The following is a 15,985-nucleotide window of genomic DNA, read 5'->3' as shown; positions in this document are numbered from 1 at the left end:
CCAGAGCAATTTCCCCCAACCGGTTCTTGGGTATTTGATTACCGTTTGGAAAGCGAACATTGTCCTGTTTGTTTTTGACAAAGCTCCGATGGTGTGTGAGCGGTGTGCTTTGGAGACATCAAGTGAAGAAACCAAGGGTTCTGCCTGGGAAATCGCCCATGCATAATGAGATGAGCCACTCTGCCATTCACAGTGCTCCGATGCTGTTGGTTCCAGCGTGCGTATTATTTTGTATATTGTTGCATATGTAAAAGGTAGATTTGCATTGCTTTACTTTTCTATATTCTTCGTTTTCCATGCTATTACTTTTGGTTTAGGTTGTAGGGATTTTAATAGATATTTATGGATGATGACGCGCACCTACAAGCGTTAACCTACAGTATTTCGAATTTCACATAGCCTATCAGCTGAAAAAAAGGACTATTCCGAAAATAATGGGTTAAAATAAGGCAATAGGCCTATAGAAAGTTTGTTAGTTGACTAATGATGTAAAACTGTAAAATATAATATTATTATTGTTCTGGACAGAAATATGTATAAGATTCTAATGGCCAAACAATAGAAGAAGGGATTCAGTGCTATAATAATGCTGAGGATCCTGGACTTATATTTAGCCTATATTCCAGGAAAGGTGCTCGAGATTGTGCTTTACAACAACAACAAAAATATATAGGATACATGTAGCCTATGGTCATTTGAATAATCTGAATAATGTTAAGTGTTAACCCACCTTAGAGTATGTTTCTTTATTGGCTATGTAAAGGCGACATTTCCTCTGTATTGGCTAATGATGCGCACACAGGCCGCATTTGTGGGAGCGCGCGAGCACATACACAATGAATGAAACACTGACTTATTAACCATTGTCTTGAAGTAGCTAATTGTTGAATTTTTAGTAGACATGATCGTTTTTTAAATCACAAACAATGATTGGTTTAGAATGAGCGTTTTGCTTTATAAAATCGAATTGCAACACATTATATACAGTAGGCTAGGCTAAATGAGATACGTTTAACTTACCCTTATATTTTACATCACCATTCAAATCTTCCTGCTGGGCTATGCACGCGCTCTCAATCAAGTCGTCGCCAATTACCCAGCCCAATTTATTTGTGCGAGCTGTTGGGAGATTCCGTAGTCCCTACTCCTAACTCAGCCTCCTCGTCAAGTGAACCTTTTTCCCGAACTGCTCCTCTTATGTGTCACCCAATAGAAGTGGTCAGACGGGCACACGTAAAGATTTTTCCCTCCAAACAGGGTACATGCTGTCATCGACCTGCAAGTTGTTTGTTTTGACAAACACGCATGGGGTTTGCATGCATAGGCTACAGCATTCTAAGATTATTGCACATCAATTGCTCTTGCCACTTGTAAAACCAAACCACCCTTTTTCGAATTTGTAACATGGAATAGTGTGACGCACTTTAACCAATATGTCAAGTGAGGCATGTCAGCTATGTGAACTAGATAAATATGCAGTTCCAATCACACTGTAGCACCTATTGACGGTTAGGCTAAAGCAAGATACAGACCCAAACAAGGTCTACAGCAAAGTGTAATAAAAAGAGAACTGCGTGAACATGAACACTTTTTTTTTTTACAAACGCAATGACGTATTAATAATTTGCATTTGAATTGTCACTGATATTTCTAAATAGATAGCCACTGCACTTATTATATCAGTGACATATGTAACAGGCACGAATTTGACGATAGAGAAGAAACTGCGACATTTTCCCAATTAGGCTATATGCTATATGGCTTGCTTTTCTGCAAACGATAGAAAAAGATACAAACTATTATAATCTTAATGTGGTCAATTATAGAATACATATTTATGCCTGACACAGACTTCATATTGGAACTAGATCATTGGTAATACACCGACTGGTGACACCCGTCTTCCATGTCGTGGTCAACATTGACTATCCTCATTACATATCTCTACATACGTTTAATGAAACATGCACGGTCAGCCTATAATGAGAATGAGAGGACAATCGTTTCTAGTCACTCGGTCTCTTTTACGTCTTACCCCTTCCAGTCATATGGCGAATAACCAATTATTTATATTTTCGCCTGCTTTCAAATGTAGGAATACGTTACGATTTTGCAGTTCATGCTCTCAGTTTCGAACAAAACTCATAAATAGGCCTACAACGTAAACGCGTCCTTTATTGTAAATTATCTTTAAATCTTTAGAAAAAAAGACATCTTAAGTTAAATCTTAAAGCATCTCACCATGACGAAACAGGCCTTGGATAAAGAAGAGCCAATAGTTCCTTAGTGTGTGTGTGTGCGCGCGAGCGTGTGTGAGTGTGTGACACACACAGAGAGAGAGAGAGAGAGAGAGAGAGAGAGAATGAAAGAGAGAGAGAGAGAGAGAGAGTGGTTGAGTGCGTGCCTTTGTGCAATTTGATTTATGATTTAAAAAATGTATAGGGCTATACAATATATATATATATACAAAATGTGAGTTATATAGTTTCAACGTCGCTGCAACTTAACGTCAACCAGAAAAACAAATAGTCTGTTATTATTTATATTTGCATTATGATTATTATGATTATGATTTTGATTATCACAAGTGTTTCAGTAGGCTATTATTTATTTAGTTATTACTATTAAACCAAGGCATAGGCTACTCTTTTTTATCAGTATAGGCCACCTGAATTCGACATTGATTAACAAAATATGTCCAGCGTCATTATTTAGCGAAAACGAATCGATAGTTACCAGGCTGATTGAGATTTGTGGCTTTGATGATACAGCATCTGTGAATATTGGTGTCTGTTGAGATAGTAGAGGTTTGGACTGAGGATGGGAGAGTGTATGTACTATGTACCTTAGCTAATAAACGGCGACATCTAGTGGTTACTGTGGAGAAAGTATCACGTGCCACGTAGTTATATTGAGGGTCACCAGTTTTTGGAACGTTTCGATTATTTCTCGTTTAGGAACAAACGAGATCATGTCAGCAAAAGGTCATGCAAACCACAAAGTCGGTAGCCTAAATAACGAACGAATTATTACAAAAATAATGCCTATGGATTGACAAAAGACCATACACGTCTAAAGAAAGCGATGTCTAACCAATAACACATCCTTCAAATTTTACATTAGGTGGAATGTTTTTTCTTCTTAAATTGAAGGGTAAATACAACGAACATGTTTTGAGATAAACTGCAATGGAATTGCATAGCCTGCTATTCCTCAATTTAATTGTCATTCTTCTTCTCATGTCTGATTTTTAGCCATATGCCTATGCTTTTATTGAAATTATTTCTAAACATGGCCCTGTGTTTGCATACTATTATTATTAGGATATGCTATTCTTCGATTTAACACGCTTTGAATTAGCCTACAATTATTTTTCTGTCGTGTGACGTATTTTTACAATTTCAATTAATGGTGAAGTATCAATGAACGGTCTAAAGTAACAACAGTACACTTCTTTCAGCATTGCATGCACTAGGGTCAATTGATTTGATTCGATTCGTTATTCCGGTGAGTAACATTTTAATTAGCTTACATATATAGAAAGTGAAAGTAATTCCACATATGATACTTCAGATCTTCTCTCGCTCTTGTTTATCATATGAAGAAAATGCTTATTTTAGCTCCAGACTTGAGCGGCTGTGTTTGCCTTTCCAACTTGCTCTCCTTGCACCACTGCACACGCTGTGGCCGCAGCAATCCCGGTTCGAATCTAGGTCACGGCAGTTTTTATTTTACATAATCCATGTGCTTTCAATATTGAATTATCTTATATGATTTCACTCAGTCTTGATTTATGTGAATTTAACGAGGTTACCTATTCAATGTACTAAAACAAATAAATAGGTTATGAAGCAATGGGATTCAAATAAATCTGTCCTTATTTTTTTAATTGATACATTCGATTTATGATAGCATGTTATTGTATTATTGTAGCCTACTCTAAGAGTTTATATTATGAAAATTGGGGAGAAAAAAAAGACATGGCGATTGGGGGCGCAGTTGACAGGAATAGTTGCTTGTAGCAATACTTTCCCACTGGGCACAGACCTCAGTTCAACGTCCAGTTTTGATTTACATTTGGTTGGATTAACTCATGTAAATTCAGCGTGATATCAACAAAAAAAATGTCACCCTTTCATTGGATGTAGAGTAAAAGTTGGATGAAAAAATACGAAATTCTCTCAATCCAATCAGTTTTCCACGTTCATTCAATATCATCACGTTTTTTTTATGTTGTTGAAATGACATGGAAATAACTTTGATTCAAACAGTTTTTACCTAGTCGGTTGCGCAATTGTATTTAAACTGTTTTGTCCAAATGTCATTTAAGTTTAGTTCTCTGCTTCAAATTGCTTAATCGTTTCGTAGCAAATAGCCCAATGACTCTTTCCCAGGTATTGGTTTCACATGTTTCAAATTTCACACATTTGCATCCATTTTAGATCTAGTTTTTCAGGATAAACCCCCCCCCCACATTAATTCTACCAGTTAATTCATCTTCAGCTAAAATGTGTCTTCCTGAAATGTCTTGTTCTTGATATCAAGTTTTCCCCAACCATTTATGGACATATGTTCTTGTTTGTCAGGCTGATAGGTAAAGGGTGAAATCGTACATTATTAAGCTACACCAGGACAATTGAAGATTCGAGCGGCCTATACTAGTCTACAACCGTTCCACAACCATAATAGCTACAACCATTCTCAATGTAAGACGAACATGATGAAGCACATTCAATACATGTTTTTTCTTCTTCTTGTGAATGAACCGCTCACGCTGTCTGGGATTTGTAGTACTCTGTGACCGTTGTTCCATTGAGTTTGATGGGGGAATTATTATCAGTCTTTCTGAAATGTGGATAATGCATTTTTTTTAAATTTATTGCATATGCTCAGAATAAATGTATGTTTACTGGCAAAATGTCTCACTGAATGTGAAGTGAAATAAACCTTAGCTATAAATGTCAAATAAAAGTCTGCCATTTGAGTTCCTATGACTCAATGCCATGATTTGGTAACCTTACTACGCTACAGTTGGAAGAAATAAAGAAAAAAATGCCATTGCCGTGTCTCAATGTGGTGTCATCCATATTATGTTATATTATAGGTAACTGCCAAAATAAGGGAAACAGTTGAGTAAATGAGGGATACAAAGTATATTGAAAGCAGGTGCTTCCACACAGGTGTGGAATATCCCATCATGCATGTATAAAAATGCCTGGCAAGCCATTATTTTGGCTACCATGGCTATGTCCCACAATCCACAGGGCACAAGTGGTCACTGAGTGGTTTGACCGGCAGTCACCATATTTCAACCCAATTGAAAACTTGGGGAAGATTCTGGAGCAGCGCATGAGACAGCGTTTTCCACCAACAACAAAACGTCAAATTACGGAATTTCTCCTGGAAGATTGGTGTCGCACCCTCCCGATAGACTTCCAGATACTTGTAGAATCTGTGCCAAAGTACATTGAAGCTGTACTGGCTTGTTTTGGCCAAACGCCTTGTTAAGACACTTTATGTTGCTGTTTCCTTTATTTTCGCAGTGCAGTACAGTACCTTGCAAAAGTATTCATCCCTGTTGGTGTTTTTCCTATTTTCTTGCATTATAACCTGTAATTTAAACAGAGTTTTATTTGCATTTCATGTAATGGACATACACAAAATAGTCCAAATTGGTGAAGTGGGGAAAGAAAAAAAAAATGGTAAAGTGGTGCGTGCATATGTATTCACCCCTTTTGCTATGAAGCCCCTAAATAATAAATGGTGCAACCAATTACCTTCAGAAGTCACATAATTAGTTAGATTGCACACAGGTGGACTTTATTTAAGTGTCACATGATCTGTCACATGATCTCAGTATATATACAGCTGTTCTGAAAGGCCCCAGAGTCTGCAATACCACAACGCAAGCAACACCACTAAGCAATCGACATAATGAAGACCAATGAGCTCTCCAAACAGGTCACGGACAAAGTTGTGGAAAAGTACAGATCAGGGTTGGGTTATACAAAAATATCCAAAACTTTGAACATCCCATGGAGCACCATTAAATCCATGATACATTTTTTTGAAAGAGTATGGCACCACAACAAACCTGCAGAGAGAGGGCCGCCCACCAAACTTACAGACCAGGCAAGGAAGGCATTATTCAGAGAGGTAACAAAGAGACCAAAGATAACCCTGAAGGAGCTGCAAAGCTCCACAGCGGAGATTGGAGTATCTGTCCATAGGACGACTTTAAGCCATACACTCCACAGAGCTGGACTTTACGGAAGAGTGGCCAGAAAAAAGCCATTGCTTAAAGAAAAATATAACAAACACATTTGGTGTTCACCAAAAGGCATGTGGGAGACTCCCCAAACATATGGAAGAAGGTACTCTGGTCAGATGAGACTAAAATTGAGGTTTTGTCCATCAAGGAAAATGCTATGTCTGGTGCAAACCCAACACCCCTCATCACCCCGAGAACAACATCCCACCACAGTGAAGTATGGTGGTGGCAGCATCATGCTGTGGGGATGTTTTTAATTGGCAGGGACTGGGAAACTGGTCAGAATTTAAGGAATGATGGATGACGCTAACTACAGGGAAATTCTTGAGGAAAACCTGTTTCAGTCTTCCAGAAATTTGAGACTGGGACAGAGGTTCCCCTTCCAGCAGGACAATGACCCTAAGCATACTGCTGAAGCAACACTCAAGTGGTGGGGAAACATTTAAATGTCTTGGAATGGCCTAGTCAAAGGACAGACCTCAATCCAATTTTGAATCTGTGGTATGACTTAAATATTGCTGTACACCAGTGGAACCTATCCTACTTGAAGGGGGGGGGGGGGGGGGGGGGGGTTGTAAGGCAACAAAATAGGTTGTAAGGCAACAAAATAGAAAAAGGCAACAAAATAGAAAAAATGCCAAGGGGGGTGAATACTTTCGCAAGCCACTGTAGCTCAATGACACCAGACATTAAGTGAGACTCTCGCAGTCATTGTCTGGGGACCGTTGGTTAATTTTATGTAAATATACAGAACAAGTGAAAAGTTTGGACACACCTACTCATTCAAGGGTTATTCCTTATTTTTACTATTTTCGAGAATAATAGTGAAGACATCAAAATGATGAAATAACACTCATGAAATCATGTAGTAACCAAAAAAGTGTTACATAAATTGAAATATGATCTCGACAAACCATTTCTATCGTTTTGTGCCTGAGGGCATTGTCATGCTGAAACAGGAAAGGGCCTTCCCCAAACTGTTGCCACAAAGTTGGAAGCACAGAATCGTCTAGAATGTCATTGTATTTTGTAGCGTTAAAATGACCCTTTACTGGAACTAAGGGGCCTGGCACAAAACATAAACACAACCCCCTATCATTTTTCCTCCTCCACCAAACTTTACAGTTGGCACTATGCATTATGGCAGGTAGTGTTCTCCTGGCATCCGCCAAACCCAGATTAATTTGTCGGACTGCCAGATGGTGAAGCGTGATTCATCGCTCCAGAGGACGCGTTTAAACTGCTCCAGAGTCCATTGGCAGCGAGCTTTACATCACTCCAGCCTACGCTTGGCATTGTGCATGGTGATCTTAGGATTGTGTGTGGCTGCTCAGCGATGGAAACCCATTTCATGAATCTCCCGACGAACAGTTATTGTGCTGATGTTGCTTCCAGAGGCAGTTTGCAACTCAGTAGTGAGTGTTGCAACCGAGGACAGACGAGTGTTACGTGCTATACTCTTCAGGACTCAGTGTTCCCGTTCTGTGAGCTTGTGGGGCATACCACTTTGCGGCTGAGCCGTTGTTGCTCCTAGACGTTTCCACTTCACAATAACAGCACTTACAATTGACCGGGGTAGCTCAAGCAGGGCAGAAATTTCACAAACTGACTTGTTGCAAAGGTGGCATTCTTTGATGATGCCACGTTAAAAGTCATTGAGCTCTTCAATAAGGCCATTCTACTGTCAATGTTTGTCTATGGAGATTGCATGGCGGTGTGCTTGATTTTATACACCCGTCTGCAAAAGTAGTGGCTGAAATAGCCAAATTCATTCATTTGTAGGGCTGCCCACACACTTTTGTATATATAGTGTATCCGTTTTTATATTGGGTCTACCGTGTTCAGTTATCAAGGTGAAGGGCATACATGGAGAGAAATTGACAAACACAATAAAGTCACACCAGAACATCAGGGTAACTAAGAAAGCCAGTCATTTTACTGAATTCTCTGCAAAATACAAATATCTTTTCCCCAGCAGAAGAAACTTAGATTTTAGGATCCAGACTTTTTCACTACATACAGCTGAATCAAGTCCTATGAGATACAGAGATGTGGCTTTAATTGAATAATATCTTATCTTCAAGTGGCAACAAAGGCCAGCTTATGCCGCTGAAAGCCGCTTTCGCTTTCCAAACACTAACTTCAGACCTCTCCAACGTTTAGATTTCTAGAAGCTACATAAGTTATTACAGACTGTTAAGCATTTTTAGCTACTCATTTTCCCCCAAACCTTTTTAATGTATACAACTAAAATAAAGAAAACCGCAAAAACATGGTGGAGCAATCCAATAATCCCAAGTGAATAGTTATGTAATAGTTGGCAATAGTATACCACATGACTGTACAAGTGTATGGTCTCCCCTTTGCACTAGACGTGACCGATCAAACGGTAGCTGAGGTACTGGGGTGAATCAATTAGAGGGACTAGTATAGAGGCTAATACAGAATAATGGCATTTTACAACTGATCAACAGGTGAAGAAATACAGATGCTTCAAATCCATAACCAAAATGAAATATGAAATAAATCAAGCATGCTCAATGTCTTTGCTTACACAATATCAATAAATGCCACCTACACCTCAAAAAAAACACACCACAGCTCAAATGAAGGGACCTCTTGGTGTTGTGTTTTCCGTAATTCATTAGTGAGCAGGTGGCAGAAAACAGCAAAGTAACTCAATCAGCTAAATTAACAAAAGTGGGATTTGGAAAAAATACTTTTCCATGATACTCAATGACTCTATGAATATACAAAAATTACACTTTTGTTTTATGATTTTAGCCTGCAGTTCACAAGGAAATGCATTCTGATAACACGACACTATAGCTATTAAGTACTAGCTACTATACCTGCCATGTCTCAAGGAGGACAGGTGATGGTATTCTCAACCTCTATCAACTATGAACAGTATGACCAAATCCAATTGAAATGGGAAACCAATTCTACATTTTGAGCAAATGCTTTTATTTATGTATTTTTTTCAATGCTTGCAATAACCATAAATGAATGTGAAAATAAAAGTTGAATAATATTACAACACAGAAATGCCACTGGCTTTGGTTTTCCACACATATGCTGCCTGAAATATCATGTGTTTTTTTTAAACCATTTGTATTGAATAAAAAAGAAAGAAAGAACACAGTAGGGGCTCTGCCCCTGTTTCTGACTACACAGACTGTATACAGCAACAACATATTGAACTTGCATGAAATATGCACATAGAAATACCATAACACTTGAGTGACAACAGACTGAGGAGTGAGAGGCAGAGAGAAATGTGACTAGTTTCATGTAAAAAAAAAAATATATATATATATTTGTCTGAAATCAACTGTTGTACTTCTCCCAAACCAGCATTTTCCTACAACATCTTGTTTGAATGCTTCATGTTACACTGCTGAGGAGGTTGTGGAACACTGCGCTGGTGATTGGACTGAGTAGGGTCAAATATGACACAACTCCTTGTGATTAACAATAGACCACCGATATACTCAACAGCTTGATCATTTGACACAAATACAATTTGGAACTATCAAATAAATATTGTAATCTGGATTTATGTGGTGTCCTGCACACAAGTTTGGGTCTCATTGTAATAATTGGCAAAGGATTTGCAGTGAAAAGATTCAATAAAATGTTCAAAATATACAGAATACATGGGTCAAAGGTCCCATCAAAGAGGATTTTGTTGGATATTGTTGTAGAAACTGACACATGCACAAATGGGCCATCATGGGTGATGTCAAAAATGTTCATTTGGCATTGACGCATGTCATCTGCATGGGCATTAACCCCAAGTTCCAATCCCCACACAGTTTCCACAAATATGTTGTTTGTCAGCAAAGAGATCTAATCTTTCTGAATTTACTCACAAACACAACTCTGTTCAACTGGTTCTCAAGGTTAGACTAAATACGCCTCTGAACAGCACTGTCCCAGGCGCAAATAAAACAAAAAACAGACAATATGTGCAATTGCACATAGAAAACTCCACTAAGGAAAAAAAGAAAAAACATTATTATATATATTTATATATTAGAAAGCTATACACAAGCATGTTAATTCACAGATTTTTTTTTTTTAAGATTCTTAATATTATCATTATTATATATAATTAGAAACACGTTTAAAAACGAAACCTCTAGAAAGAGAAAACAGTTCAGCTAAGCATGGGTTCTCAGTCTGTTTTCATGGCTTAGGGTTTTTTAATTTCTCATCGGACTATCCGTCTTATATTAGCAAAGCTATCAAAAAACACATTCTGGCTTATAGAAACTACAAAAAGCCACAAAATTGCTTTGCATTGTATACCTTTCATATGAAAATATAAGCAAGTCTATCGTACAACAGTTTTTTTTTTTTTACTGAATATTTCATACAAGACCCAGGGTTTCTTGATTCAACTAACATGGCTCTTGGGTAAAAGGATGGTCCTATCAATGTGCTCCATGTTTGATGAGGAGCTTTATGTTTAGCATGGGTTCTCTCATCTTGGTTCCTCACATCTACCAATGGGCCTGTGGGGTATACCTGTACAATCCTTCAAATGTTGCATATTAGCTTTCATTTTGTATATGAATAATCTGTAATGTATAGCCACGTTTGACCCCTCCCCTTTGCCCCTGCCCCCTCTATTTACATAAATACGTTGAACCTGCAACATGACATCATCTATCGTAACATACATTTTGCAAGGGAGAACTACGGAGAAAGTTAGCAATGAAATTGACTCTGTACACATGTATTGGTTGACCAACTCAAGTGCTAGGCTGTTCGCTCAGCAACATATGCTCTCAATTTTCCTCCAGTCACTGATTATCATTGAGGCAAGTTGTAAGTACTTTTACAAAACAGAGTACCTGACTTTTTTGTTGTTTTTTTGTTGATATGCATATATTTACACATACACACACGTGTAAATATCTATGCATCATTTTTTTCCACACGGCACAAATAATGCATAGCTCCCCACCAAAAATATCCCTAACCCCAACCAACACCCATTTTATCTTGGATCACCAGGCCCATCCCCACTGCTTTATAGAACTTCAATATGTATAGCACACATACTCCGCAAAAAGAAAACAATACAGTTCAATTTAGAAAAGCGTGCCCCCCTTCCTCCAATGAAACAGAAAGAGAGAGAAAAAGAGAGAGAGAGCACGGGGTCTGGGTGTGAGTGACGTGTCGCGTGTTGATATAGAGGGCGATGGTGTCGAGGCATCATTACGTCGCAGGGCTTGGGCAACGGCCAACGCTGGGCTATCATGTGGCCCACCCTTCAGACAGGCGCACACGTTTGACCGAGGGACTCTCGCGCTCGTCCATGGCGGGCCGAGACAGTCCCAGTGGAGAGTGGAACTCGTTCCTGTGCTCATCCCGGTCGCTGCCCTCATGGGAGCTGCTGCAGCTGCTCAGGCTGTCGACAGGGGAGTGGCCCGAGTCCTGGCGGGACGACGGGTTATGTTGCTGATGGATGCCGTAGCACAACGGTGTGCTACTGGTGCGATCTCTAGGAGGAGAAACAGGTTCGGACTTGATGTGCAGGCTTTGAGCAGAAGGCAGGGAGAGATTTGAACTCTGACATAAGTGATTGCTATTGCAATTTCTGTAGGAAGGAAAGGAAACACAAGGGGTTACAGAGTAAAGAAACATGACCATTCACCCGCAGTTACACACAGGCACACACGTTTACTCCAAATCGCCCCATTCATATATCATATCTAGTCAAAAAATATCAATATGTATCAGTATTTTCACTATAGTTTCACCAACAAGCTTAATTTCAAGCTTCACTTCTCTTTGATTTGTCTACTGCTTGTTTGTATTTTCATATACTCACCCTAGCTGACTGAGGGCCGAATGCTGCATGTTCTGGAGGTGTTGTTGTTGCCAACCGCTCATGGAGCCCAGGTGGAGGGAGCTACCACTGTTAAAGCCGGACAGGGAGGATAGGTCTGCACTGCTCAGCGAGTATTCTACACAGATATACACAGAGAGAGAAGGCAACCAGTCAAAACCAGTTCAGGCCAGTTCAACCAGGTTTGTAAAGTACATTTGTTTTGAATTATGGCTTCTGAAATGAATAGTATAACAGTCAATTTCTTTCTCCTTATACATTGTTTCCTGCTGGGCCAATACAGGTGCCAATGAGTCACAAAGTGGGTGTGGGAGTGTTGCATTGAGGGATATATGTGTAGGAACAGCACCACCTGCTGTTAGGTTTTTGAAATTAAATGTTTTTAACATCACATTACGATGAGGCCATGTTTCAGGGCCGGACAACTTATTGTTGGCTGATTTTGCATTAAAATGCTATATTTATTTGATAATGAGCATGCTTGCAATAACTATCATATCGGTGAAGTCATGCAAATCTGTATGTGTGAGATATAGATCTTATCAAATCTATAAGAATCAAATGAATCCTCAAATAAAAATATAAATAGCGGGGCGAGTGTGTGCCATGTATAGTTCACTTTCCAGACTCATTGATACCCTGAAAGTAGTAACAAGGACACACACACACTGATGTAGAGTTTATATGTGACAAAGACTGTGTTTGTGTGTATGTGCATGTGTGTTTGTGAGGAACATGTGTAAAAGCAGTGGTACTTACCAGTACCGTATGAAGTGGAGATGGCTGATGGGTAACCGCCCATGCCTTGTCCTGGTAGGGTGGGCGTTGCTACTGAAACCACAGGGGTGGCCAATGACTGTGCTGACTGGGAGTTGTTTATTCTCTGGTTCTATGAGGGGAAGAGAAAAAGAGAGAGACGGAAAAGCATGAGTGCCATCACAAATAAAGTCAGCACCAAAGAAAAAAAAAGAGAATAAAAATAGACTTAGTTGTTTTGTTTTTTTGCTCCGCAGATGCTAGAAGAATGAACAAGATGCCAGCTTCTTGGAAATTAATCACTTGACACGCGGCACTGCTGAACCCTGCCAACCCTATCATTTACCACCCCTTCTGAGGTTCCGCTGTCTCTATAGTAACCCTGCTGGTCTCCACGGCAACAGAAACAGCGACGGCTGGGAGAGGCACTTTATTGTGGCAGGGTGGTGCAGAAATTATGGCGGTTTAATGCCATATAAAAGTGTTCCTTTTGTTGCCTTTCATTTCCTGGTTCTGAGAGAGGGGAAGCATATATGCTAAGGTGCTATGCAACGCCCCTCAAGCAGACATAGAAGGAAAGAATGAGGGAGGGGGTTGAAATGAGGGGGATGAGAGAGGAAAGATGATAGGATACAATGACTCAGACATACCACTAGGTGTCACCATAGGCCCTGGCTAAACCCCCCCCCCCCCCCCCCCCTCATCCCAACATGTATAACGCATGCCGCAGATCATGGAGGTTGCCCCTTTGTGGACAACGAGGATCATCTGACTCTTTACTTCAATCCTAACCTTAAATTTGTAAAAAGTAATCACTGACCTTTGAGCAGCTCTTGGGAGCAACACAATTACACCCATAGAACTATAAGGCACTTGTTCAGTTAGGGTTGATGTACTTCTATTGTTAAAGCATAATGACTGGTCTCCCGTCTATCTAACTGAGGATGGTGGATGACATCTGTGTTTGGAGATTGTTATTATTTTTGGTTGCTAGTTTGAGTGACGGGCCAACTTACCAATAGCAGATTGACATCCTCACACTGACGGCATTAGAGGGGAGGGCGATACATTCAAATTAGTTTCATTGGATGGAGGTAGCAGGCGGGTGTGGTTCTAAGGATGGAACTGCTAGTAGTGAGGCTACTAAACAGAAGCTCATTTTAAAAAAGGAAATGTATTATTACTGCTGTCCTCCACTAACAGCCTATCTATCTTATTAAAATCATAACTTATGACAGCACATATATTGGACAACCTCAGCCAATTAAAACAAACACTCAAGAAGACAATAGAACATATAGAAAGAAAATCAACTGAAGGGACACATGTAAAAAAAAAGATGAAGGACAAACAGGGGTGAGGGGGGATGGGATCAGTACTGGAACTGGGCCTGGGGGTAAAGTGAATGAGCAACTCACCATGGAGGGCATGTTGTTCTTGGCTCCAGGGGGGATGAGCACGCGCAGGTCCGGCTTGCGGTTGTTCATGCCCAGGTTCATGGGTGGGGGAGACTTGGCCTGCATGCTCTTGTTCATGCTACCCGGAGAGGCCAGCAGACCGGGCGAGTTACGGTGGTGGTTCCCGTAGCCGTTGCCTAATGAGAAGAGAGGGAGACGAGAGAGAGAGAGGGAGCCATCAGTTATACTGTTCAAAAGACCGTCATTACTGTCTGATTGTCCTCAGACAACAGTAGCATGTTAAAGCATGTTTGCCGTATTCGGCGCTGCTAAAGACGGCGCCGAAGAGGATGGCTGACGTATTACATGCCCGTAACTGGCACTAAGACCGCACTGAACCAACTCTATAAGGCCATAAGCAAACAAGAAAATGCTCACCCAGAAGCAGCGCTTCGAGTGGCCGGGGACTTAAATGCAGACAAACTTAAATCAGTTTTACCACATTTTTACCAGCATGTCACATGTGCAACCAGAGGGGAAAAACACTCTAGACCATCTTTACTCCACACACAGAGATGCATACAAAGCTCTCCCCCACTCTCCATTTGGTAAATCTGACCATAATTCTATCCTCCTGATTCCTGCTTACAAGCAAAAACTAAAGCAGGAAGTACCAGTGACTCGCTCAATAAGGAAGTGGTCAGATGAAGTGGTCAGGACTGTTTTGCTAGCACAGACTAGAATATGTTCTGGGATTCATCCAATGGCACTGAGGAGTATACCATCTCAGTCATTGGCATCATCAATAAGTGCATTGACGACGTCGTCCCCACAGTGACCCTATGTACATATCCCAACCAGATGCCATGGATTACAGGCAACATCCGCATTGAGCTAAAGGCTAGAGCTGCCGCTTTCAAGGAGCGGGGACACTAATCCAGATGCATATAAGAAATCCCGCTATGCACTCAGACGAACCATCAAACAAGCAAGCGTCAATACAGGATTAAGATTGAATCCTACTACACCGGCTCTGATGCTCGTCGGATGTGGCAGGGCTTGAAAACTATTACAGACTACAAAGGGTAACCCAGATGCGAGCTGCCCAGTGATGCGAGCCTACCAGATGAGCTAAATGCCTTTTATGATCGCTTCGAGGCAAGCAACGCTGAAGCATTCACGAGAGCACCAGCTGTTCTGGATGACTGTGTGATAACGGTCTCATTAGAGAATGTGAGCAAGACCTTTAAACATGTCAACATTCACAAGGCCGCGGGGCCAGATGGATTACCAGGACGTGTACTCAAAGCATGCACGGACCAACTGGCAAGTGTCGTCACTGACATTTTAAACCTCTCCCTGACTGACTCTGTAATATCTACATGTTTCAAGCAGACAACCATTGTCCCTGGCCAAAGGAAGCGAAGATAACCTGCCTAAATTCACATACCGCCCCAACAGATCCACAGATGACGCAATCTCAATCGCACACCTGGACAAAATAAACACCTATGTGAAAATAATGGTCATTGACTAGAGCTCAGCGTTCAACACCATAGTGCCCATGACCCTGGGACTACACACTTCCCTCTGCAACTGGATCCTGGACTTCCTGACGGGCCACCCCCAGGTGGTAAGGGTAGGCAACAACACATCTGCCACGCTGATCCTCAACATTGGGGCCCCTCAGGGGTGGGT

At 40.6% G+C, this 15,985-nt stretch overlaps 1 protein-coding gene and 1 long non-coding RNA gene across 10 annotated transcripts in view; both read right to left on the bottom strand.

Annotated features, from left to right (window-relative positions):
* The window catches only part of LOC109895055 (uncharacterized), a 66,908-nt gene extending 64,567 nt beyond the window's left edge, over window positions 1-2,341 (bottom strand). Inside the window, exon 1 of one of the 3 annotated variants that reach the window (XR_004210829.1) lies at window positions 2,242-2,341. This is a non-coding gene — a long non-coding RNA (uncharacterized LOC109895055). Of the gene's footprint in view, window positions 1-1,020; window positions 1,650-2,241 lie in introns of those variants that run through there. The other 2 variants (XR_002255933.2, XR_002255934.2) reach the window with 2 other exon arrangements.
* A 5,844-nt stretch (window positions 2,342-8,185) lies between these two features.
* Window positions 8,186-15,985, bottom strand: part of mef2cb (myocyte enhancer factor 2cb) — a 100,299-nt gene continuing 92,499 nt past the window's right edge. For all 7 annotated transcript variants that reach the window (XM_020489499.2, XM_020489497.2, XM_031830407.1 and 4 more), the window contains 4 exons: window positions 14,309-14,484; window positions 12,894-13,023; window positions 12,117-12,252; window positions 8,186-11,882 (listed from right to left, as the gene is read on the bottom strand). In XM_020489499.2, the coding sequence (XP_020345088.1) occupies window positions 11,540-11,882; window positions 12,117-12,252; window positions 12,894-13,023; window positions 14,309-14,484 (785 nt within the window). In that variant the 3' untranslated portion in view covers window positions 8,186-11,539. The remainder of the gene's footprint in view (window positions 11,883-12,116; window positions 12,253-12,893; window positions 13,024-14,308; window positions 14,485-15,985) is intronic.

This window comes from Oncorhynchus kisutch, linkage group LG8 (assembly GCF_002021735.2).
Source record: "Oncorhynchus kisutch isolate 150728-3 linkage group LG8, Okis_V2, whole genome shotgun sequence".
Taxonomy (NCBI): domain Eukaryota; kingdom Metazoa; phylum Chordata; class Actinopteri; order Salmoniformes; family Salmonidae; genus Oncorhynchus; species Oncorhynchus kisutch.
The sequence above is the reverse complement of the archived record's forward strand: the minus strand, read 5'-3'. Positions and strand labels throughout refer to the sequence as shown.